Source organism: Mesoplodon bidens (assembly GCF_964165515.1).
Source record: "Mesoplodon bidens genome assembly, chromosome: 9".
In the NCBI taxonomy this organism is placed as follows: Eukaryota; Metazoa; Chordata; class Mammalia; order Artiodactyla; family Ziphiidae; genus Mesoplodon; species Mesoplodon bidens.
In genome coordinates, this window is record NC_138166.1 from 83,108,449 (window position 1) to 83,133,425 (window position 24,977).

The 24,977-nt window shown below is 46.3% G+C and overlaps 2 protein-coding genes across 2 annotated transcripts; both read left to right on the plus strand.

The window, feature by feature from the left end:
* The first annotated feature begins 1,389 nt into the window (after window positions 1–1,389).
* On the plus strand, window positions 1,390–3,566 carry HILPDA (hypoxia inducible lipid droplet associated). Its single transcript, XM_081244236.1, is given in 3 exon segments — window positions 1,390–1,548; window positions 2,627–2,842; window positions 2,845–3,566. Coding segments are annotated over 2 exon segments (189 nt in total). The 5' UTR covers window positions 1,390–1,548; window positions 2,627–2,694; the 3' UTR covers window positions 2,886–3,566.
* Window positions 3,567–13,081: 9,515 nt separating this feature from the next.
* Window positions 13,082–24,010, plus strand: GARIN1A (golgi associated RAB2 interactor 1A; the record flags this gene model as incomplete). Its single annotated transcript, XM_081244922.1, is given in 6 exon segments — window positions 13,082–13,234; window positions 16,113–16,297; window positions 17,247–17,493; window positions 19,057–19,104; window positions 19,106–19,179; window positions 23,812–24,010. Coding segments are annotated over 6 exon segments (906 nt in total).
* Window positions 24,011–24,977: the final 967 nt, after the last annotated feature.

The window sequence follows — 24,977 nt, forward strand, 5'->3', positions numbered from 1 at the left end:
TAAAGTACTTAAAGGTTAAAGGATTCGCCCAAGGCCCCTAACTAGCAAGGGTGGGGGACACCGGGTAACGTGATTTCAGAGCTGGAGCCTCTCCTAAGTAACTGTGCAAGAGGAGAGCCACTGAGTCCAGCGAAAAAAAAGACGGAACTCTAGTACAATGAAGAGCCAAAAATTCCTTCGGGCTGAGTAGAAAAGTTAATTTCAAAGTGCCTGCCTGCCTGCCTGCACGTCTCCATCTCTAACGTTCTCCCTTCCCGGCGGCCTTTCCAGCCCCTCCTCCTCTGACAGCAGATTGAGCCAGGAAAGTAGGTTAAAGGTCGCAGCCGGAATTTGGCTCTTCCCGACTCTTTTGGTCCCTTTTCCGCAGAGCACGCGGAGCCCGCAGAGACGAGGGAGTTCCTGGATTGTCATTCGTCCAGTCCAGGCACGCGGAATCGACAGTCCTAGAGCTCAGTGGACCTGCTAGAGTCACCAGCCCCCGAGCTTTAGCCCTCTCCCCTCCTCCTCCCCAGGAGGAAGGCAATGAAACCACGACAGCCTTCCGCGTGGACGTTCCTCCCCAGAGGGTGGTGGTTAATATGGCTTCCCAGCACCCAAATCTGGGCATAAAGTTGGACTGTGACCTCCTAGCTCTTTGGTTCAATCGCAAAGCATCCTCAAACTTCATTCAGTGGCCACATTTTAGACGAGGAAACTGAGACTCCGCGTGCAAAGGGACTCACTCAGCCACACGCAATTAAGCGCAGACACCCGGGCCAGGTGAGTATTTCACATTTTCTTAATGTGACAAACTCATAGAAAACAGAATTTTTGTTGTAAAAAATCACCATTCCAGAGATATCAATGGCAAATTAAACCTCAGGACTTGGAGGCTGAGTGGGTGGCGTCTGGAATCCTGGTACCTCTAGGAAGTGAAACCAAGTCAGCTTTTCAGTCCCTGGAATGGAGAAAACTGGGAGCAGAGGGTAGGGTGGGGGTCTGAGGCCCTCTGACAATCTGTGCTTTGTTGAAATCTCCGGTGAAGAACCCATCCCCAGCCGCCCGGACTTCATCCCATGCTATATGCGGGGCCTTGGATTGGGGCGTCTCAGGTGTACTTTCCACCGACTTGGTATGAGGGAAAAATGAGCTTTCTGATTCCTTCAAAAGTTTCCTGCAGCAAGAAAAGGCAGTCGAAGTTAACCCACACGCCTAGTCCCATTGCCCACCTCAATGACTCAGAGTCGCAGGACGTGGGTTTCTCGAAACAGCCCAGATCACAAGCGCAAACAACCGCCCCGGACCCCAAACCGCCCTCGCCTAGGGGCGGGGCGGGGCGGCGGTCTTGCGTGAGTCAGGGCTCCAGTGCGCGTGCGCGGGCTTTGGGCCGCACCGCGGCTATAAGTACGTGGTGTGCATCCTGTTCCGTGCTTTCCTGCGGGCTGAGCTTTTGTCTTCGGAGAGGCTTTTGGGTTGTCATCTCGCGCTGCTGGTTGGCCGACTTTCCTTCCGACTCCGCGCTACCAGATATTACAGCGAACGGGCCACTCACGGCCCTTCCTCCTGGAGGTGAGCGGCGCTGTGGGCTTCCCGGCTGCCCGCCCCCATCCCCTAGGCTGCTTGCGCCACGCGCCGCCTGGCAATCCCCGCCTGGGACTACGCTGCCGGGAGCGTCCCCCATCGCTTCGCCGCCACCCGGGGCCCCACTCAGCCGCGCAGCCCTGCTTTCTCGCTAGCGTTGGGTTAGGCCCCCATGCCGTGCCCTCCCAGAGCACCCTTAGCCTCTCCTTACTGTCACAGCCCTTGGCCGGTTGTTGTAGTAACTGCCTGTTTTCTTGCCTGTCGCCCCTGGACAGTAAGGCCCGTGAGGGCCGGGTTCGTGTCTGCAGGGCCCCCCTGCTCCGGTGGCCGTAGTACCTTCCAAGGTGCCTCACACGTTGTGGGTATTCAAGGTGTGCTTGTTAAGTAGGTGAGCTTGATAGATCTGACTCCCTTAGAATTATTTTGACTTTCAAAAAGTTTATGGTTGGGCTTCCCTGGTGGCGCAGTGGTTGAGAGTCCGCCTGCTGATGCAGGGGACACGGGTTCGTGCCCTAGTCCGGGAAGATCCCACATGTCGCGGAGCGGCTGGGCCCGTGAGCCATGGCCGCTGAGCCTGCGCGTCCGGAGCCTGTGCTCCACAACGGGAAAGGCCACGACAGTGAGAGGCCCGCGTACCGCAAAAAAAAAAAAAAAAAGTTTATGGTTAACTCGAACCTGACTGAGGTGTGAGGGAGACTTCAAGGCAGGTTGCTTTTGCTTTCTCAAGGGCGTCTTCTTATATTCCCACCTCCGCCCACCCTCACCAAAACCTTACTTCAGGAAGGTTTCTGGTCCGTGGACTGTGGAACAGGGATTGTGCATACCCGACAGGAGAAGTAAAAGTTTTTTACTTTAAGGGAAGTAAAAGTTTAAGGAATGCTCTTGAATTAGTCCAAGAGGCTAGACTAGTTCCCCAGCCATGGAGTTTACAATGTAAATATACTTGGAGATTCTGCTGTGGTCCTTGTCCCCCTGGTTGGCTGAGCCTCCTGCTTATTTCCAGGGTCAAGGTCAGAGGCACGCATATCCTAAAAGGCTGGAGATTAACCTCGCTCTCTTTCCTCAGGATCCAGAGGCCTTCCAGAAGCAGAAGGCAGCTCTACTGCTCTACAAAGGAGTGGGATACTTTAAGCCATGAAGCATATGTTGAACCTCTATCTCTTAGGTGTGGTGCTGACCATGCTCTCCATCTTCGTTAGACTGTTGGAGTCCCTGGAGGGCTTACTGGAGAGCCCATCTCCTGGGAGTTCCTGGACCACCAGAGGTCAACTAGCCAACACAGAGTCCCCAAGGGCCTTCCAGACCATCCATCCAGAGGGGTGTGATAAGACCTCCCTCCACCAGCTGTAACCTTGGAACACTGGCCTAAATACATCCAGCTGTACCAGTTCCTGGGTAGGCAAGCTCAGCATCAGTGTTATCAGAGAACTAACTGTTACTAGGCCCTTGAAGGGCCTCTCCACCTGCATACTCGTTGCTCTGGAAAAAGCCTGTTTAATACACAGATATGAGTGGGTCGCCTGTGGCTGTGGAATGGAGTGATCTCACTCTTCTCCCCAGTCCACCATATGCTTTGCTGTCTTTGGCAGCATGGCTCTCTCTTCTCTTAGATGGGGACTTGTGCTGCAACTTCAGCTGTTGGGAGATCGTGTTATTTTCAACCCTACTTTCTAAGCATCTGCCAAGAGTTCCTTTGGGTTTGGGTGTCTTACGGTCAGTTTATTTGGTGTTCAGTTTCTCTTCCATGAGAGATCCTCTCTGTGCGGATAACAGTTGAAGAGGTGTGTGGATTGGCTATAGGAAGGGGGAAGGTGGAGTATTCTATGTCCCGTTCTCATTGTTCTACATTTTTAAGTCACTCCTCCAATATAACGTGTACGTGTGTGTGTATTGGTCTGAAGAGGGCAGTGGGATGACAGCGCCTGCTCAGGACATGGGCATTTTGGCCACCGTGTGGCTTAAATAAATTTTTCTAATGAAATAAAGTTGAATGTATATTTCTACAATGTGTCTTGTTGACTTCTGCCCTTGAAATTAGTGGTAGGGAAGGGTCTTAATTCGTAGATCTGAGGTTTCACATCTTAAAACTTTGGAGCAGGGCTTCCCTGGTGGCGCAGTGTTTGAGAGTCTGCCTGCCGATGCAGGGGACACGGGTTCGTGCCCCGGTCCGGGAAGATCCCACATGCCGTGGAGCAGCTGGGCCCGTGAGCCATGGCCGCTGAGAGCCTGCGCGTCCGGAGCCTGTGCTCCGCAACGGGAGAGGCCACAACAGTGAGAGGCCTGCGTACTGCAAAAAAAAAAAACCTTTGGAGCAGAAAAGTACATAAAACACTTTGTTTAAAATATAAAGTAGGGATTTCCCTGGTGGTCCAGTGGTTAAGGCTCTGTGCTCCCAGTGCAGGGATCGTGGGTTCGTGGGTTCGATCCCTGGTTGGGGAACTAAGATCCCACATGCCGCATGGTGTGGCCAAAAAAACCAAAAAACCAAACCAAACAAAAAAATATAAGGTAAATAAACCTCTGAACTTGGAGGCCGGTGTGCTTGGGTCTGCCCTATATTAACCAGTTTTCTGAGCCTAGGCCAAGGCCATTATAGTTCTCTCTTGACTCTGTCCATATCTAAAGAAAAAGAAAAATGATCATTTCTTCCAGCCCCTCACCTTCAGTCTCTGGAGAAAAGACTATCAGTCCAGTAGGCCATGGCTTTTGTGTCTACGTTCTTATCCACCAGACTCGGTTACGATTGTTCTCCAGGTCAGCTGGTGACATGTCTGGACCTCACAGATGATTGTTTCTGCTATCCCAGACCTAGCAACTTGGCCTTTCCATAAAAATGGAGGTCTTTTTTTTTTTTTCCTTCAATTCACCCCTCCTCCATCCCCACCCCATGTTGAAGCACATTCCCTCCTCTGCCTATGGTAATTTACACACTCGTGTTGGTGTACACATCATTTTGTTTACAGTGAGTTTGATTTACTTTTGCCAAAGGGTAAGAATGGTGCATGGTGTCCTCTGCTAAGTCAGTTTTACTTCCTGAGTGTTCTTAAACTTAAGTGCCACTACCCAAGAAACCAGTGGTTTGGGCATCACTTTTATTTATTGCACTATGGTAGTCAGAGCTGTTTACAAATGTTTCCAGCTTCCCACCTTCTGGGCACATGATAAGATTATACTCCCTGGTCTTTTGTGGTTGGCTGGTCTTATGTGACTTGTGTCTGTAACAGAGTACTCTCAAAAATATAGTTCGCTTTTTATCTCTGATTTCAGGCAGTGTCATGTGACAGTACCTGCCCTTTTCTAGGCATATTTCTTAAATTTGATGTCTTTTCTCATTCTCATGCCTCCCCAATTACTTTGGGGCATTTTGATCTTTTCATTTGGATGGCTGCACCTGAAGTCTCTTCCCCAAGCAGTTTAGCTTAATTGAAACGGTTTACTGGGTGCCACAGCCTTAATGAGGTCTTGGCTCTAAAACAATTTAAACTACTCAGAGGTTTTAACAAAGATGATGGCCATACTGTTGTTTTGATCTTTCTTATGAGTAGGGTAAGCAACTGTCCCTGTGCCTGGCAGGGTTGCAGGACTTTCAGTGTTAAAACTCGGACAGTTCTGGGCAAACCCGGACGGTTGGTCACCCTCCCTACAAAGCTGAGTTTGAATTGTCACTGGGGTTTGAATTGTCATATGAGTGACTTTTGTCACTCCAAACATTTCTCCATTTTATCTATTCCCACTTAGGGATGAGAAGCAGTTGCTTCTGTGAACCCGTATGATTTCCGTAGTCTCTCTGGATCCCTATGGCTACTTGTAAGCTGGCCAGTTCTCTTCTGAACTCATCCTGCAGTGCTTTGTCAATACAACCAATTGTATACAATTCCTGCTGCTAAAATTCTGTTTTCTGATGCTTTCTCCTAGTTTATTAGGTAGATTATTAAAGTATGACTTCTAAGTTACTGCAGGCAACAGTTTTACCAAATACTTTGCTACTATATGACATGGGTTGCCATCCTTCCAGCCTCCAATAAGATTTCTTTGCTGCCCTCCACATGTTATTGTCATACATATTGGGGTTTTTTGTTTTTGTTTTTGTTTTTTTGTAGTATGCAATACCCCCCTCTAGATTCCAATCTCCATATCAGTCAGGACAAATTAGGTTATGCTGCAACAACAACCCTAAAATCTTCGCAGCTTCAAACAGAACAATTGCCTAAGGATGCCCTCCCAAGAAAAAGAATTGGGGGCTAGTCAAGAAATATCCCCTTCCCTCAGGGTAAGGGGCTTTCATCACATCTGCACAGTGGAACATCACAATCACTAGGCTGCTGTGTCTCCCACTTGTCCCCTCTCTCCTTAGGGCATCTATCCTGTCCCTGTTCTACCAGTGTATATTAGGTGTGTAGCACATGGCTTGTCTTTTTAGTTTATAGTTCTCTAGCTCACGCCACATCTGAAACTGGTATAGGAACTACTGTGCATCACTCAGATTCTTTAATTTGAGCTTGACGTTGTGACTATACGGAACTCTTTTTTTGTGTGTGTGTGTGCAGTACGCGGGCTTCTCACTACTGTGGCCTCTCCCGTTGTGGAGCACAGGCTCCGGACGCGCAGGCTCAGCGGCCATGGCTCACGGGCCCAGCCGCTCCAAGGCATGTGGGATTTTCCCGGACCGGGGCACGAACCCGTGTCCCCCGCATCGGCAGGCGGACTCTCAACCACTGCGCCACCAGGGAAGCCCTATACGGAACTCTTGGGTTGTTTCCTTTGGTGAGGGGAAACATGTAGTGAATATATTCCACCTGCCGAGGAATAGTGAGCTGGGAGATAATACTGACTAGCAGGGTCATTAGTAGTCCTCATTAATGTTCCCCAAATATTTCTGCCCTTGTCTTCCAAGCACATGATAGAATCATACTTCATGACATCCTTGTGGTTGGATGGGGCCATGTAATTAGTTCCAGCCAATAAGCTGTGAGTAGAAGTCACTTGTGTCAGTTCTAGGTTGGAGCATTTAAGCACAGGTTCAGAAACCTCCAAAGCCCTCTTTTTCCTTCTGCCACAGTGACCAGCAATGCTCCAAATGGAACTGTTCCCTTAGTGTAGGTCCTGGAGTGAGGATGCCATGGGGTAGAGCTCTCAGCTGGTTCCTGATGAACGTGTAGCGTTTGTGAGAAAAAAACCTTCGTTGTCTTAAGCTACTGTGACGTAGGGTTTTCTGCTAACTTTGCCTATCCTGACTGATACGTTGCTTACAGCCCCTACGGGGTGCCAGGCATTGATTAAGATCTCATCACTACCTCCCTCAGATAACATACACAAGATGAAAGGGGGGATGCATGTAAACAAATAATATTTCATGGTTTTATTATAGAATAATGTGTATAGGACAGTGGCTACGTAAAGTTATTTACGGCAGGAGATGGATGTTAAGGAAAAGCTTCTTAGAGGATCTGAATTTTATTTTATTTTATTTTAAATTTTTTTATTTTGGCCAAACCATGTGGCTTGCAGGATTTTAGTTCCCTGACCAGGGATTGAATCTGGCCCACGGCAGTGAAAGCGCCAGAGTCCCAACCACTGGACTGCCAGGGAATTCCCAGAGGATCTGAATTTTAAAAAATGAATAGGCTATCAAGTTAGGAAAAAGTTTCCCAGTAGAGCAAACAGTGTGAGGAAGGGCATGGAGATGAAACTAAGCACAACATATTAAAAAAACTGCATGTATTTAAATATTTTAAAATATATATTAATTATTAGCTTGAAACCTTAACTCTAGTGCTATCTCGTGGAATGGAAGGAAAGGAAGGAAATACTTCAAGTGTATGCTGTGTGATGCTTTCTGGGTTTGAAGGGCTGCACTCCTAAAGCTTAAGGTAGGTATCAGAAGATTAAGGACTGGAAGATATGATCTAGTTTAGCACTGTCCAGTAAAGATATAATGCAAGCCACATGTATTATTTTAAATTGTCTAGTGGTCATCACATTGAAAAGAAAAATAGGAAAAGGTATTTTAAACAAATTTTAGTTAACCCAATATATTAAAAATATTTCAATATGTAATCAACATTAAAAGTTATTAATGAGATGTCTTACATTCTTTTATTTTTGTACTAAGTGTGTATTTGTACTGGTGAGTATTTTATACTTACAACACTTCTGCATTTGGATTAGCCACATTTCAAGTGCTCAGTAATCACATGTGGCTAGTGGCTAGTGTATTGGATGGCATCTTTTCATTTTACTACAGAGGAAACAGAAGGAAACTAAATGACTTAGACAATATCACTGAATTAATTGGTGGTCTATTTCCAGTATGCAGCTCTTTTGTCTACAGCATGATTTTTTTTTCTTTTTCAAGGATTCCTCAAAATTCAGTACAGCAAAATATGTCAACAATGAGCTTTTTCACCCCTGAGGTAATTCTTATGTGGGCACATGTGAGATTTTGTTTCTAAGCAAACTTCCTGTAACAAAATTAAAATTATAAAATGGCTATAACTTAACGATGTTTATTTTACATGCTGCTTTGCTCATAGAATATCAGTAATGCCAACAAACTTGATTTGCTTTACATGGCAAACATATACCAACTTAACTCGTAATTCATCACTTGAGTGCTGTCTTTATTACTGTTTCTTTTTTTTTATTACCCTTTTCTCCTAGACCTTGTCCATACACATAGGCATATATTGTAAAAGTATGATGTCAATTTGGACTCCTTTTCCCCCTTTGCTTCATATGAAATAATTGATAAAAGCAGGTAGTTCTATGTAATCTGAGGAATTCTAAATTGGAGAACATTATATTCGTAAGACTTATTAGAATTAGAATATTTATGTAAGGAGGGGTAGGAAAAGTTAAATGTACTATATTGGCATAAATATGTAGAAACATTGTCTAAAAGGATAAACGAGAGATGACAGCAATGGCTTCATTTTGGGAGAAAGATGGGAACTGAGCCAATGACAGGGGTGGGAAGGAGACTCTTTGTCTCCCTTTTGATACTTTTTGATGTTTGTATGTGTGAATGTGTTACTTGTTCAAAATTTTATTTTTAAAAATGCCTAAAATCAATCTTTTCCTTTTATAATGTCTATTTTTAAAAAATAAAGTTATTTATTTATTCATTTTATCTTTAGCTGCGTTGGGTCTTCGTTGCTGCACGTGGGCTTTCTCTAGTTGCAGTGAGCGGGGGCTACTCTTCGTTGTGGTGCATGTGCTTCTCACTGCGGTGGCTTCTCTTGTTGCGGAGCACGGGCTCTAGGCGCGTGGGCTTCAGTAGTTGTGGCACACGGGCTCAGTAGTTGTGGCTTGTGGACTCTAGAACGCAGGCTCAGTCGTTGTGGCGCATGGGCTTAGTTGCTCTGCGGCATGTGGCATCTTCCCAGATGAGGGATCGAACCCCTGACCCCTGCATTGGCAGGCAGATTCTTAAGTGCTGCGCCACCAGGGAAGTCCCAGCCTTCTGGAATTTCGATTGGGATTTTATTGAATCTACAAATCAATTTGGGGTGAATTGTCATCTTAATATTAAATCTTCCAGTTCATGAACATGATATATCTCTCCTTCTGTGGTGCTGATAAGGAATTTTGTGTCTGTGTTCACAAGTAATGCTGGTCTGAGGTCTGTTGCTTTCTTTTCTTAAATTGTCTTTATCTGGTTTTGGTAATGCTGGATTCATAAAACAAGTTGAGAACTATTTCCTACTCTGTTTCCTGAGTTTGTATTACATTGACATTATTCCTTAAGTGTTTGATAGGCTCCTCCAGTGAAGCTGTGTGGGCCTAGAGTTTTATTTGTGGTGTGATAACAAATTCAGTGTCTTTGATGGATGCACATATTTGATTTTTCCTAAATCAGTTTTTTAAAAGTCAGTCAAAGGAGCTTCCCTGGTGGCACAGTGGTTAAGAATCCGCCCTGCCAATGCGGGGGACACGGGTTCGAGCCCTGGTCTGGGAAGATCCCACATGCCGCGGAGCAACTAAGCCCGTGCGCCACAACTACTGAGCCTGTGCTCTAGAGCCCGCAAGCCACAACTAGAGAAAGCCCGCATGCAGTAATGAAGACCCAACGCAGCCAAAAATAAATTTAAAAAAATTACATCATATGGGTTATGGTTAGGGTTAAGGTTAGGGTTTGTGTCATAATTTAACTGGTGCCCAATTGATGGATTTTTGTTACTGCAAACAATGTTGCAGTGAATGTTCTACTTATTTCACACTAGAACTTTCTACACAAGTAAGTGAGGTACTCTAGCACATGTGGTCATAGTGATGTTCTCTGTGTCATTTAAATTTTTGGTTTATGCTACAAACATTGTAAGAGAAATTTCCTATTTTTTGTTAGGAGAAAAAAGGAAAGGAGAAAAAATGTCAAGAACAGAGAGAACTGTGATTAAGAAAGCAAAAGTAATAACCTTAAGTGTGTTGGAATGTTTAAATGCCTGGTATTATAGACTTTGCATCAATAAAAAGGAAAAGTTTTCTCTTCTAATGAGCAAGTCTTAAGAAGAAATGAGCTAATGAGATATAAGCTCCTGCTTCTGATACAACAGCTTTGGGAAAACAATGAGAAGCAGGTTTCCCTCCTGATGATAAGAGAAACACCAGGAGATTTAACCCCAGTCATGTGTGGACTACAGCAGTGTGTGTCTTGAGAGTCTAAAAGACAAGAGAACTAACTTAACCCCTTGGCTTTTTCCTTGAATAAGCGCCAAAGTGAGGGAGCCTGTAGCTGTACAGTCGAAGTCTGAGAGGGATAACTGATGGCTTATCCCTCCTCAACTTCATGCAACCTGAAGAAGTCTTTAAGTGAAAGTTTCTTGTCCTGATACTAGGGACAGGAGACTACAGTGGGAGGGGAGGAGTTGGTGCCACCACAATGGTGTGATAGTAAATGTTTAACAACCAGCTTTCCGAGGGAAAAAATATATGTATAATACGTATAAGTATACATGTTTTGTTGTTGTTGTTGTTGTTGTTTTTTTTTTTTTTTGCGGTAGGCGGGCCTCTCACTGTTGTGGCCTCTCCCCTTGCAGAGCACAGGCTCCGGACGCGCAGGCTCAGCAGCCATGGCTCACGGGCCCAGCCGCTCCGCGGCACGTGGGATCCTCCCAGACCGGGGCACGAACCCGTGTCCCCTGCATCGGCAGGCGGACTCTCAACCACTGCGCCACCAGGGAAGCCCCATGTTTTGTTTTTTAATAAATTTCTTTGTTTATTTTTTGGCTGCATTGGGTTCTCGTTGCTGGGTGCAGGCTTTCTCTAGTTATGGCGAGCAGCGGCTACTCTTCATTGCAGTGCATGGGCTTATTGCGGTGGCTTCTCTTGTTGCGGAGCACAGGCTCTAGGCATGCGGGCTTCAGTAGTTGTGGCACACGGGCTCAGTAGTTGTGGCTCACGGGCTCTAGAGTGCAGGCTCAGTAGTTGTGGCGCACGGGCTTAGTTGCTCCGCAGCATGTGGGATCCTCCCAGACCAGGGCTCGAACCCATGTCCCCTGCATTGGCAGGCGGATTCTCAACCACTGCACCACCAGGGAAGTCCAGTATACATGTTTTTTTTCTTAGTAAATTTTACTTCATAAAATTTTACTTAATAAAATTTACTTTATACATAGCACACAATTTACAACTAACAATAGAATATACAATACTCTTTATTGTAATTTTCAGATAGTCAATTGATTTTCATAGAAAGCTTTCATGGATTTTTGTCAAACTTTGTATTCCTAGCCAACCTATGTACCTGACAAGCCAGTGTAGTTCTGACATGAATGTTGGCTGATTTTTCCACTTACATTAATGAATAAGGGGAATGTGAAATAAAATTGCATGTTGGAATTGATCTGTTAATGTTAAAGACAAGCAACTTCTTTACTAATTTAGATAATACCTTTCAAATACTGGAAGATCATTTCCTCAGATTTCTTTTTTTTTTTTTTGGTGCCCACAATATATCAGCTACAGACACACTTTTTTTTTTTTTTTTGCGGTACGCGGGCCTCTCACTGTTGTGGCCTCTCCCGTTGTGGAGCACAGGCTCCGGACGCGCAGGCCCAGCGGCCATGGCTCACGGGCCCAGCCGCTCCGCGGCATATGGGATCCTCCCAGACCGGGGCACGAACCCGTATCCCCTGCATCGGCAGGCGGACTCTCAACCACTGCGCCACCAGGGAGGCCCCAGACACACTTTTAATCGGCATCATTGGCATTTTCTCTATCACCTTAGACAATCAAAACAACAATAAATCAAGGCCAAATCTGTAGCATTGGCTGATTTCCATGGTGTAAGTAACTCCCAGCATGGCTGGTCTCGAGACAGTGACCACCATGAATTTTCTGTACACACTGAGGAGAGGGAGGCAGTGGTAGCACAACCTTATGTATCATTTCTACCATGTAGACATGAGAGATGCAGACAACCTCAAGGGGATAGAGAGACAGGAAATCTAGTAAAATAATTAAGAAGTGATGAGTTTGGGCATTTATGACCTTGTTTTTTATATAACTTATTTAATTGTAAGTTTATATTATTAAATTTTTAACAATGGCTGTGTTTAACAACTGACTCATTAAAATTCCTGGAGATGGGCTTCCCTAGTGGCGCAGTGGTTGAGAGTCCGCCTGCCGATGCAGGGGACACGGGTTCGTGCCCCGGTCCGGGAAGATCCCACATGCCTCAGAGCGGCTGGGCCCGTGAGCCGTGGCCGCTGAGCCTGCGCGTCCGGAGCCTGTGCTCCGCAACGGGAGAGGCCACAACAGGGAGAGGCCCGTGTACCGCAAAAAAACCCAAAAAACAAAAAAACCTGGAGATTTAACACTTGGTTCTCATGGTCTTTTTTGTGATGCTCCAGCATACACTGTATCACACTTCCTCATTTGCTCACAGTTTCCAAATAAACCTCTTTGGTTTGTTAATAGCCTGGTGTTAAAAAAAAGAAAAAAAAAAAAAGAAAATTATCCCATGAGATGGGGGGGGACGATTGGGCTGAACTGCAGGCCCCATCCTGAGCTCTCCCGGCCCAGTGAGGGCCTGACATCAGGCGAACAGGTCACATTTACAGAGAAAATTTTTGTGAGAGGCTTCGCCCTGAGTGGGGAGGATTGAAGGCTGTGGGTTTCCTGATAGCCTCCCTTGCTGCTGTGGCAGCTCGCAGTCTGGCCATAACCTTGGAGAGTTGTTTTCCTCCTGTGTGTGGGGAGATGGACTGAAAAATGGAGCAGGCTACATTATTGCTCGTTTGTAGTGAGTAGGAAAGGGGAGAAAAACACCCTGCTCACCCCCAGTCCTTCCTTGCCTCTTCTTTTTTTTTCCCTTTCCTGTTGTTACAGGTCACATTCCCTGATGTAATTCCTGCCATTGTGAGCCGACAGGCCCTTCCCAGCCTGGGGGACAGCCGGTAAGTCAGGAGGGGAGGTGGAGCTGTGGAGGTGGGGGAGTGGTGGTCACACCAACACCGTGGAGTTGGGCTGGGTCTGAGTGGAGCCCCAGGGATGTTCCCCAGCCCATCCTTCCCAAGAACCAATGAGTAAAATTAGGAGCCTCCCACCTGAGGTCAGGGAACCAGGCCCTGGAGTGGAACTTGGGGTGGAAGATGGCCTCCTTTGTCAACTGATTCATTCTCCAGAATTCAACTTGTTCTCTGACTCAGTGGTGTTTGAAAGCAACTTTATCCAGGTACCCTTGTGCAGCTCAGGGCCAGCTCTCCTTCCCTTTCCAAACCTGTTCCTGAGGATTGGTCCAAAAATGCTAAGGCCTTTGAAAGCCCTGGGGAGGAGGAAGAAGCCAGGAAAGCCAGAGAAACGAGAGGGTCTGGGTCCCAAGTCCACCTCAGTTTGTGCCCACAGCCTCACGGGACTCCCTGCAGGTCAAATGCTTTCGGGAAATAGAGTTACACCTGCAGAAGGAGAAAGCAGAACCCACTCTCCAGGCAGGGTTCATAGGTACCCTCCCGGGGCCGCTAGTCCACACTGGCTGATTAGAGGGGATGAAGGCAGCTGTAGGAATCCCTGCTCTGAAACCCAACCTTCTTTCTGGGATATTATTATACAAATACCCTTGCATGAGACCAAGGTCCCTGGATAAATTAGCCTTGCCCAGATTCGACCATCCCCCAGACCTATGGAAGTGAGTGTTTGTGGCCTGGGAAGCATGGAGACACCAGGAGTGCAGGGCGATCATCTCAATCCGTGTGACATCTCACCAAGGTGCTACCCCCTTCCCTCCAGTGGTCTGGCTGGTGACCACCTGTGCTCCGTTGCGGGTATGGCATAACCAGTCAGCAAGCTGTGTGAGAGGCAGGAGATGCAAAGAGAGATCAGATAGTGTCCCTGGACAAGAAGCTTGTGAATTTGTAGGTTTAAAGGACATACTATAAAATGGTAGCTGTTACGAAAGCTCTGTGTCAGAGGGTTTGGACTAGCTGAACCCCAAAGCATGAGCGGAGCACTCCTTCAACCTGGGCAGTAGTGGAAGGCTTCCCAGAAGACGGGGTCGGAAGCCATTCTTTGAGGTCTTGCTGAGACTTTGGTAGAAGAGCAGGGGGAGGACCTTCCAGGCAGAGGGACTTCAAGTTCCTGGGTGAAGGCAGGAGGCTGGAATGCACGGGAGGGTCTGCAGTCAGGAATCCATTCGGTGGAGTTGAAGAGTGATGCGGAGTCACAGGAGAGAGGGTGGGAACAATTGGAGGTGGGCGTTGGGCTTAATTTGGAGACCACTTCACAGAGCAGCGAGCTACTCTCTGACGAGGTCCCCCAAAGGTTCATGGCTCCGGGTGCTCTGTGGTCCCTGCACTGCCCCAGGGAGCTGCATAGCTGGGCGATCAGCTGGCAGCATGGGGGGTGTGGGGGGGCATGCTCATGCCTAACACACACTCAGAGGAGAATGAGCAGTATCGTGGGAAATCCAGACTCAAGATATCAAATTCTAGTCTTGTCCTTGGGTGTGAGATTATGGCGGCAGGTTTATTCTCCTAATATGTTCTCTTTGGCCTAGTATTAAAACTGTCTAGATTCTCTGGATGGACGCTAGGTGACTCAGGCAGCAAGAGACTCAGACTGTGCCAGGGAGGGGGAAAGACTGCCTGCTGAAGCTGGCCCGCGGCAGAGCTAAAAGCTGCCTTGAACTGATCCAGCCCACACAGTTATGCTGCTCCCTCCCCTCAGCATCACCATCACTATCATCACTGCCAAGAAACATCACCTGCAAACATTTATTTATTACTCTCAGTGTGTGTGGCCCTCTGTGTTTTGTAGCACATATGAATTTCATTCCACAACATGGGCTCCAAGAAATGTTACTTTTTTTTTTTTTCGAAAATCAAAATTCACTTTTCTTGGGGCACCATCTACTCAGGCTTGTGGGAGCTAACATTTCAGTCATTCCTGGGGCTTTCCCCTGGTCCCCAGTTCCACCATGGGCTGTGAATGGCCCTGTTGGTCTTACAAAGCCTAGGATATTGGGAGAAGGCCCTCTGGTCTTGGGAACGTAGGGGTCACTCCTCAGATGTTCCTTACCCTGGTCCCTGTGGTTCCTTAGAGGCTACAGACCTGGTGCTTCTCTGCCCGCCCTGGAGAGTGAGGTAGGGGTGTCTTAGCTGAGACACTGTGCCCCAGTGCCAGGCATCCATCTCCCTGTCCTGCCACAGCCCTGAGTGCTGCAAGAGAACAGGTCCTTATTACACTCAAGACCCAGCAACAAGCCCGGCACTCCCTCATCTTGGGAGAAGCTCCCCAAACCTCCCTCAAGTTGGGCTGCCTGGGTCTTCTCCGTTCAACAGCTCTTTCCTCACTCTCCTCCCCTGCTGGAACTTTCTTCTCACAATCTCCCTTCCAGACCATTAGAAACCTGTGCTGGGGCTTCCCTGGTGGCGCAGTGGATAGGAGTCTGCCTGCCAATGCAGGGGACATGGGTTCGATCCCTGCTCTGGAAAGATCCCGCACGCCGTGGAGCAACTGGGCCTGTGCTCCACAACTGCCGAGCCTGTGCTCTGGAGCCCTCGAGCCACAGCTACTGAAGCCCGCGCGCCTAGAGCCCGTGCTCCGCAACAAGAGAAGCCACCGCAGTGAGAAGCCCGCGCACCGCAATGAAGAGTAGGCCCCGCTCGCCGCAACTAGACAAGAGCCTGCATGCAGCAACAGGGACCCAACACAGCCAATAAATGAATGAATGAAGAAAGAGAGAGAGAGAGAGAAAGGAAGGAAGGAAGGAAAGAAGGAAGGAAGGAAGGAAGGAAGGGAGGAAAAGAAAGAAAAAGGAAGGAAGGAAGAAAGGAACCTGTGCTGGCTTCTTACTAGTGCATCCTTTTAAAATTAGTAATGCAAAGGACTCGAAGAAGGGCACACAGTGTTCCTGTTGCCAATGAACTTAAGTCTCTGGGGAGACCCACAGGAAGGACACATTCAGGTCATGACCCGGTCCAGTGTGCCACACACCTGCAAGAAGCACAGGTGCTCTAAGCCTGTCACCAAGTTGCAGAGCCATTTTCTAGCATCTGTAACCTTCCACCCCTGTCTTCTGCTTCTTTCTGACCCATGTGCCTGGGGCTGATTTCTAGGTCACTAAGCCCGGGAACTGGATGGATGTCTGTGAAGGGTCTACCACTGTGATCCTCGGGGTGACCTCCTCGGTGCCGTCCTTGCCACTCCCCAACGTCCTCCTGATGGCCAATGTCACCTGGCCCCAGGGTCAGTTTTCCACCTGGAGCCCACCTGGTAGTGCCCCAGTCATCACCCTCAGCAGGTAAAGAAAGGCTTGAGGGAGGGGCCGGAAGGGGCAGGATGAATGACTGCATTGTTTTGCAGCTGGACTTATTTATTTTTTTTATTTTGTGGCCTTTGTGTTTGTTTGTTTTTTTTTAGCAACATAATTTTCTTTTTTTAATTGGAGTAAAATTGCTTTACAATGTTGTGTTAGTTTTTGCTGGACTTTAGCTGAGAAGCAAAAACAGTGTTCTTTAGCTGATGAACTATATAGACTTCATTCATTCATTTAACAAGTATTTACTTAGTATCTATGTGCACCAAGTGCTGTGCTTGGCGCTGTGGTAGGGCACCAATCCCTGGCTTGGCCTAGTTTTTGAGAATCTTGGCTTCCTTTTGCTTATTTTTTTTTGTCAATATTGACTTAGAGGTTTTCAAAAAGAAAGGTGAGCGATATGATAGTCAAATAGGATTATGAGGTGTTGAGATTGAAAAAAAAATACTGGATGTATAGGAGACCTCCGTCCATTTTCTTAATCTTTCAGCACAGTTAATCAGGATCTAGGGAGGAGGAGACCTGAAAATAGAGCCAGAAAACCTTAGTTCGATTTCCTACTGAAGAAGATCTAAACTTGGGTAAATCACTTAGCTTCTCTGAGCCACAGTTTCAAATTCTGTAAAATGGAATTAATGCTACTTATCTTTCCTTCATCAAAGGGCTGTTGTGAGGACAAAACAAGATATTATACATCGACTCTCAGCCATTGTTATTGGTGTGGGCAGATTCTTTAATAACTAAGGCCCTGGAAATCAGAGAAGAGTCGGTCTTAGTGATCATTCCCACTCTCAGACCATGAGCTTTCTCCCTTGGGTGTCCCCCAAGCAGAAGTGAGCACCTAGTGAGGTTGACCCAAGCTCTAGGAAGGCACCAGCTTGGTTGATTAAAATCACTGATGCCTCTGCCATGGGAATTTCCTGATTGTGTCCAGGATTCTCCCACTGAAGTACGTGGAGCTACGAATCTGCGACCGGCTCCAACGCATCCTGAGGGTTAGGACAGTGACTGAAAAGATCTACTACCTGAGGCTCCACGAAAAACACCCAGAGGCTGTGTTTCAATTCTGGATCCGCTTGGTGAAAATTCTGCAGAGAGGTCTGTCTATCACCACAAAAGACCCAAGAATCCAGTTCTCTCACTGCCTGGTGCCCAAGTTGCCCTGCAGCTCCACCAAAACAGTAAGTTTCACCAAGATCCCGCCAAGAGATCCGTAGGGTCAGCTGGGGATCGGAAACATATCACCTCCCGAGAATTGATGGGTATTACAGTCTAGTGTTGTGTGGGGATGAGCAGACTTCTTTTTCAAGGGCCAATGATACGCACACACCAAATTGAGGTCTACAGACATAAAAAGTAAATTAATTTTGTCTTCCAAAAAAAGAGCTATAAAGTACTTCACTCACTTAAAAATTGTTTGCTGTTTTTTGCTGGGTTTTTTTTTTTTTTCAGTGTTATAAAGGAATAATGCTCACCGAAGAAAATCAGAAAATTACAGAAAAATCACCCCCACTTCTCTCCAGCCCCAAGCAATCACTTGGAACATTTTGGCATATTTCCTTCTATTCTTTCATCTTAATTTTTAATTTATATATTTGAGGACATTAAATATATGTACATTTCTGAATGTTGCTTTTGTTTCCAATTTAGATTATATCATAAGCATTTTCCCATTTCTTTTAGAAGCCCTTTATATACATCATTTTGGTAATTTCATGCTATTCAGTTGTATAAATGGGTTAAAATTTACTTCACCATTCCCCTAATATCATTCATTCAGAGTTATTTCATTTAACATTGTTTAACATTCAGAGTTGTTTCTGACTTTTCATTATTGTAACTGATGCTACAACAAGCATTTATGTATCGTCCACATTTCTGATTGTTTTCTCAGAATTGATTTTTAGAAGCAGAATTCAAAGGGTACAGACATTTTTAAGGCTCTTGATACATACTACCAGATTATTTCCAGAAAGTTCATACCAAATTATACTCTCTCCAATAATATGAGTGACTGTGTCACTGTATCCTTATCACAATTGAGAAGTATACATTTAAATTTTCTAGTATGATAGGCTGAAAAAAAGTGGATTCTCTGATTTTTCAATGAATTTGAACACTCACCTTTTTTTTTTTTTTGCATTGGTTCTTGTGTTCTTTGGCCATTTTTCTATTGGCAGCTTTGCATTTTTCTAAATTGATTTGTAAACCAGAGCTTTTTATATATCAGGATTTTTAAGCCTTTAATCTCAAGTTTTTGCAAATATTTCCCCTAAGGATTTGCTTTTCCCTTTTAGTTTATTTAAGGGTTTTTTTTCTTTTCCTTTGACCCATAGAAGGCTTTCCCAGTACCTGCTTAGGGTAGAAGGTCAGGAAGGAAAAGCTTGATAGATTGGACAGCCTTAAACCTTCAGATTTCAGGATGGAAACACTTGCCTCGTCTCATGTAAGTGGCATACGTCAGGCACTCTATCGCTGACTTCGCAAGTCAGCTCTACTGCTGTGCTTCACAAGGGTCAGAGCCTGTGCTCTGGGCAGATAGCCACAGCAGCCCATCAGGGAGAGGAGGTGATCCTGCTAGGCCCCATTTTTGGTCTGATGATTTGAGGGCTTGATGTTGAAGGAGCAGGTTCCCAGGACTAGGCTGGCAGACACAAGTGAGTTCCTTCAAGGTTATGGCCCGAGGAAGCCAAGGGCTATCAGGGAGCAGAAGTGGCCATCTGACTGCACATTTCTCCATCCAGTCTGGAAGCAGCCTCCTGTCATCCTGCCAGTCCAGTGAAAGCTCCATGAAAGCTCTTGGCAGCCGAGCAGACCAGTGACTGTTTCTCAAATCTCTCAGGAAGGTCCCAGCTCACAGAAGACAGGCGGGTCCTCCGTGCAGGCAGCGCCGGCATCCCTTCCCGCAGCACAGAGCCATGGCGCAGGGAGGGGTGGGGGGCGGGGGGCGGGGGTGGGGCGGCGGTCAGTGACACCCTCTGCCTACCCATCTCAGTTCCTTCTCTTCACTTTAGACCTCTGCATGTGACTTGTCCCCTTAATTTTATTATAAGCCTGTCCTTGGGAACAGGGTCAGTGGCTGATTGATCTGAATAGTCCCTAGGTAAACCCCAGTGTTTTCATATGGAAGGTGTTCAGTAAAAGGAGTGAGGGATGAATAAATTAATTCAAAGAAGGGCAATGAAGCAGGCTCATGGAGTTATATATTGACTATCTCCAGCCCCAACTCGCAAGGGTCCCTTGGGTAAGACAATCCCAAGGCCTCCTTGCATCACTTGTCTATTCTGTAAAATGGACAGAATAGACATTAACCCACATGGGAGACCACTGCTGGCTCCGAAGTTTTACTAATCTACTAAGTCATTGTGTTAGATTCTTTCTGTAACAAGAGAGAGAAAACCAAAGCAAGATTGTTCAATCGATACATTGAAGAAGTACAACTTGTAGGGTATCATCAAAATGCAAAATTTTTTCCTTTGCTTTATAATTTTTTCAGCGGGAGAAGTTGTCTTCTTGCCCCTGGATAAAAGCTGGTCTCTGGGCAGGCCCCATAGCGTATATGGGCTCCCTCTTAGAATATAAAAGAGTTCTTTGGTCCCTTTAAACTGCAAAAGCAGCATCAGTTCTGAAATTAAAACATCCAGTGCCTGAAAATTATCAAAACTCTAAAGTGATCACATCACCCCCCCTTCAGTCAGCTTGGCCTCATATTAAGATGGCCCTTCATGTGGGGACTGGACTGTCACTCCTCTCCTTCTGTTTCCTGATTTTAAAGCTGGCTTTTTCTCTTAGGAGCTTTCTTGGGTTCCTTGAAGTCCTCACCCCAATGCAAGACCCCCGCTCAGGCCCTGGCTCTGCAGGCATCCATGCACTCAGGCACTAGCTGTCAGAGTCCCCTCACCTTTAAGGGAGTCCTTGCGGGTAGGGTCTACAGTGGCTCCAGGCAGGCTCTTTCTCTCCGGTACAGTTGACATCTTGTCCTCAGGAAATGTCCTCTCAGACCTTGACCAGCTACTGGAGGGAGGACTGTGCCTCCTGGACACAGAGCAGCTCCTCTTCACTCTGTCATCAAAGAAACCTGCTCTCCCGGTTCCGCCACCCTCCATGTTTCCTGGGTGGGAGTTGTGCCCCGCCACCTACTGGGTCTCCCAGACCCCAGGGGCCACTGCTCAAGGTCTCTGGGTGTTCCCAGGGAGCCTCTGTTGTTCAGCTGGAGGGGAACAAAGGAGAAGCTCTATACAAAGGACTCTCCACACATCCTCTCTCTCAGTGCTTTCACAGCCTTGCTCTGGGGCAGGGTCCCAGCCGTGGTCATGCTGGGTCTGTTCTCCCAGGTCATGGTGAGCCTTTATATGTACTTTCCAGCCTTTTTTGTTTTTTTTCAACTTCAAGATAGTATTTTTTTTTTTTTTTTGCAGTACACGGGCCTCTCACTGTTGTGGCCTCTCCCGTTGCGGAGCACAGGCTCCGGACGCGCAGGCTCAGCGGCCATGGCTCACGGGCCCAGCCGCTCCGCGGCAGGTGGGATCTTCCCGGACCGGGGCACGAACCCGCGTCCCCTGCATCGGCAGGCGGACTCTCAACCACTGCGCCACCAGGGAAGCCCTCAAGATGGTATTCTTGAATTACAATGTAAAATTTTCCTCTTTGGGTACTCTTACTATTTGTATGTTGGATCATCTTTGCGTATCTAATTACCTGCCACTTTCTCTTTTTTATTCTTGAAACTCTCCTGCTTCTAAACTTCTGTTTCTCTTAAGGCATTATCTGCTTTGTTTGTTTGTCTTTGTGTTCTTTCTGGCTTTAGGCTTCATTTAAGAAGTAATTTTTATTTCTTTAGAAATGTCTAATTCTTTTCTCAGTTTTATCACCGCATTTATAAATCTTTTATTTATATTTTTTATTTTTATTTTTTTAGGCTGCACCACGCAGCTTGTGGGATCTTAGTTCCCCAACCGGGGATTGAACCCCGCCCTTGGCAGTGAGAGCACAGAGTCCTAAACACTGGACCACCAGGGAATTCCTATAAATCTTTTAAATTCTGACTTAGTTGTTCTCTCATATGTTCTGTCATTGTCTTAACTTCTTTTAGCTCATTTTGAAATGCGAGGTTGCACTTTTCATTTGTCTTGCAGGCACATCTTTTTAGTGTGCATTCATTGTCTATAAGGATTTATGGTGCTTCATAGCCTCTTTTCTTTCTTTAAAAATTTTTGGACGCCTTGGGCGGCATGCAGGATCTTAGTTCCCAACCAGGGATCGAACCCGCACCCTGCTACATTGGCAGGCAGAGTCTTAACCACTGGACCGCTGAGGAAGTCCCAACCTGTTTCCTCCTTATATAATTTTGTGTTGCCTTGGATTATGATCTCTGATGTGAACGTTTTCCTGAACCTTTGCGGGTGAGGGGCTGGTCGAGGCAGCTTTCTGGTTTGGGCTCCAGAGCTCCCTCTTGTGTCATTTTTGTGAAGTGTTTATGGCCTTGTATTTTTTAGGATTCCAGGGCTGTGTTCCTCTCTCCTATCTTTCCCTGACCTCTCTCTTTCCTTTGCTTTTATTGTTCCTGTCCTACTCAATTTGGATTCCATTTCCAGTGGTTTTTCCTTGTTTGAGGACGCGTCCTGCAAGGGAGAGTGTTCTGGTGGTTTTGAGAGTTCTTAAGGCACATACTTCACCAGCCTCTTCAGACTGTACCATGGACCCCTTGCACTTACTTCCAGTTTCCTTCTTCTCAAATTGGCTGGCTGCACTTGCCACTGAGAAGCTGAGGGAGATGTAGGAGCTCTCCTGTTTACAGGCACATCAGATGCCCTGTTGCTTCTCTCTGCTTCCTCTCACACAGATACTGATACCCTGTGGGCCTTGGAGCTGTCTGTAGCTGTAATATTTTATCCGAGCTTTTCTCAAACAGGCCTTTATCTGTGGGACCCATGTTGGCCTAAATTGGAGGGGGAGGGGTTAACCCCAAAGAGCCGTTGTAAGTTTGATTCCATATCAGAGATATTACTGGTTCAGGAGAAAAAAAAAATTTTTTAATGTAAATTTTATTTATTTATTTATTTTTGGCTGTATTGGGTCTTCGTTGCTGTGCACGGGTTTCTCATTGCAGTGGCTTCTCTTGTTGCCGAGCACGGGCTCTAGGCATGCGGCCTTCAGTAGTTGTGGCACATGGGCTCGGTAGTTGTGGCTCGTGGGCTCTAGAGCGCAGGCTCAGTAGTTGTGGCGCTCGAGCTTAGTTACTCCGCAGCATGTGGGATCTTCCCAGACCAGCGCTCGAACCCGTGTCCCCTGCATTGGCAGGCGGATTCTTAACCACTGCACCACCATGTAAGTCCAAAAGTTTTTATATTAGTTTCTCAGCTTGGAAGTTCTCGTACCATATATCGTTTCAGTCCTCAAACCAGTATTGGGACAGTCCCAAAGATAAGAATTTTCCGCAGAGATTTTTGTTTTGACCCAGAATCCAAGTTGATATAGATGAGCTTGTGGCACTGGATGGATTTCTTTCTGGTGTCCCAGATTTCTTTCTGGTGCCGAGAAGGTGGCTTTGAAAGTCCTGGACTTATGTAAATACCTCAGTTAATGCCCTACCTACCTCGGGCCCAAGACTTTATCTCCTGTGTCACGTGGCCATAAAAACCCAAGGCCTGGGTCACCAAGACTGGCCAGTCCCTCAGGCAGCCCCACTTTAACTCATACTTCACTGATCTTTAATTTTGGTCCCTGGGGTTTTTACTTTACTTTTTTGTGAGTTTAACAATGCATTTAAAATTGTGTAGATTATATTTTATTCAGCATTTCTAGGTGTTTTGTGGCAAAGACATTTTTAGATATTAGGCCATATTGCCAGTCTCTGGCTAAATAACCCTAAAATTAATTTCATTGGAAAAAAAAAGAACTCACTGTACTTATCTCTGAATAGTAAGTGTGAGTGATTTTTATTTTCTTTTGGGTGCTTTTTTATAGGGTTTTTTTTCATTTAAAATAAGCATGTATTTCACTTAAAATCAAAATTTTTAAAAATTTTAGCCCAGGATGTGTTTTTCTAGACACACAAGTGGTTGTGATTTTTTTTTTCAGTTGTTATTGTTTTGGAGAACTGTCTGAGGTTTTCTTTGCACTTATGCTGATACCTGGCAGGCTATAGTGGGCATCAGGCAGGTCCCAGTGGGTTCAGGTCTTGCCTTTGACTCATAACATGTTACATTCTCAACACATAAAAGCAAGGCTTAAGATTTGGAGGGGTATCTGTTCCACTTCAGCAGAGATGCCTTCGCTCCAGCCTCCCTCCCGCTTGGCTTTCTCTGCTCAAGTTGCTTGTAGGTACCTCATGCCATAAATACGTGTTGTCACTGCCCATCATTTCCATATTTAGATCTAGGTTCAAGGCACTCATGCTGGAAAAGATGTAATTTTAAAAGTTTCAAAATCAGGTTCTTAACAATGCTTTCTTTTTCTTCTATTGCTTTCAATGACCCCGATATCCTGGGCTACTCCAGAAACACCGATACCACCACTGAAATAGACAATTTCAACTGCTACGACAAGACATCCTCTCCAGTGGCATCCCCTGTCAATTCAAATATACCCATGAGAGCCACCTTGAGCCACAGTCTCTGGGAACAAAAGAATCCAGAGGAGCACTTCCTGCAGGCTCCTGTAGCCAGTTCCCTAGGAGAGAACTTCCTGGGACCCTAACACCTAGCTGAAACAGGGTCATCTTCCCAGGCTTCATTCAGTCCACTTGCTACAACCTTCTATAATGCTCTTTTCCTATTGTGGCCCAGATGACCATGGGAGATGGTGTTTATAACAAGGTGCTCCAGTACTTCCACCAATAAACCTCCAAGTGAGTCCCTAATTGTTATAGGTTGTGCTATGGGGGGTGGAGGTGGGGAGGGGCTGGAGAAGGACTAATTAGGAGCAATAGCTCACTCCTTGGGATATAAATGGAAAAAACATTCTGTTAGCTCAGTTGAAACCCCCAAACAGCCAAGCAAAACCAAGAAAGCCAGTCCAGAGGAAAGGACCTGGGGAGCAATCCAACTTCCTCTTACAAAGGGATGGGGGGAAACAGAGACAGGGCTGCTACAAGCCCAAAGTGAAAGAATCCTGAGAATGATGGCGATCAGCTAGGAGATGTTTTTGTGTTGCCCCACTTACCTCAAACAAGAACGTGAGTCTTCCTGTCCCATTCCCTGTGTTAAGGTAAAGCTATGAAAGGTCATCCTGGCCATGCAAACTTCGGTTGCTAATGAAGATGGGGCTTCTGTCAAGGAAGATGGTGACCACCCATCACTGGAAGTCCTAATTGATTGACTCTTCCTACTCAGGACCTAATGAAACCCAAGTGGAAGACACAGTGTCTGTGTATATCAGGGATAAAACAGGACCCTTGACCAACCTCTGGACAAATGGGGAATACTGACTTGAGGAATACTACCACAGCATTCAGTAGGCATTTATCAAGCTCCTGCTAGGTGCCAGACACTGCACTAGTTGCTGGGTATATTAGAGAGAACAAGACAGATGGACATGATACTTGCCTTTAGGGAGCATATGGGAGAGATACTGAGCCCTGTTTTGGGGACACAGGAAAGCCATTTAGGTTGACATGATGTTTGAGCCACCTGGTCTGCAAATCAAGGCTGGAGGACCTGCTTCC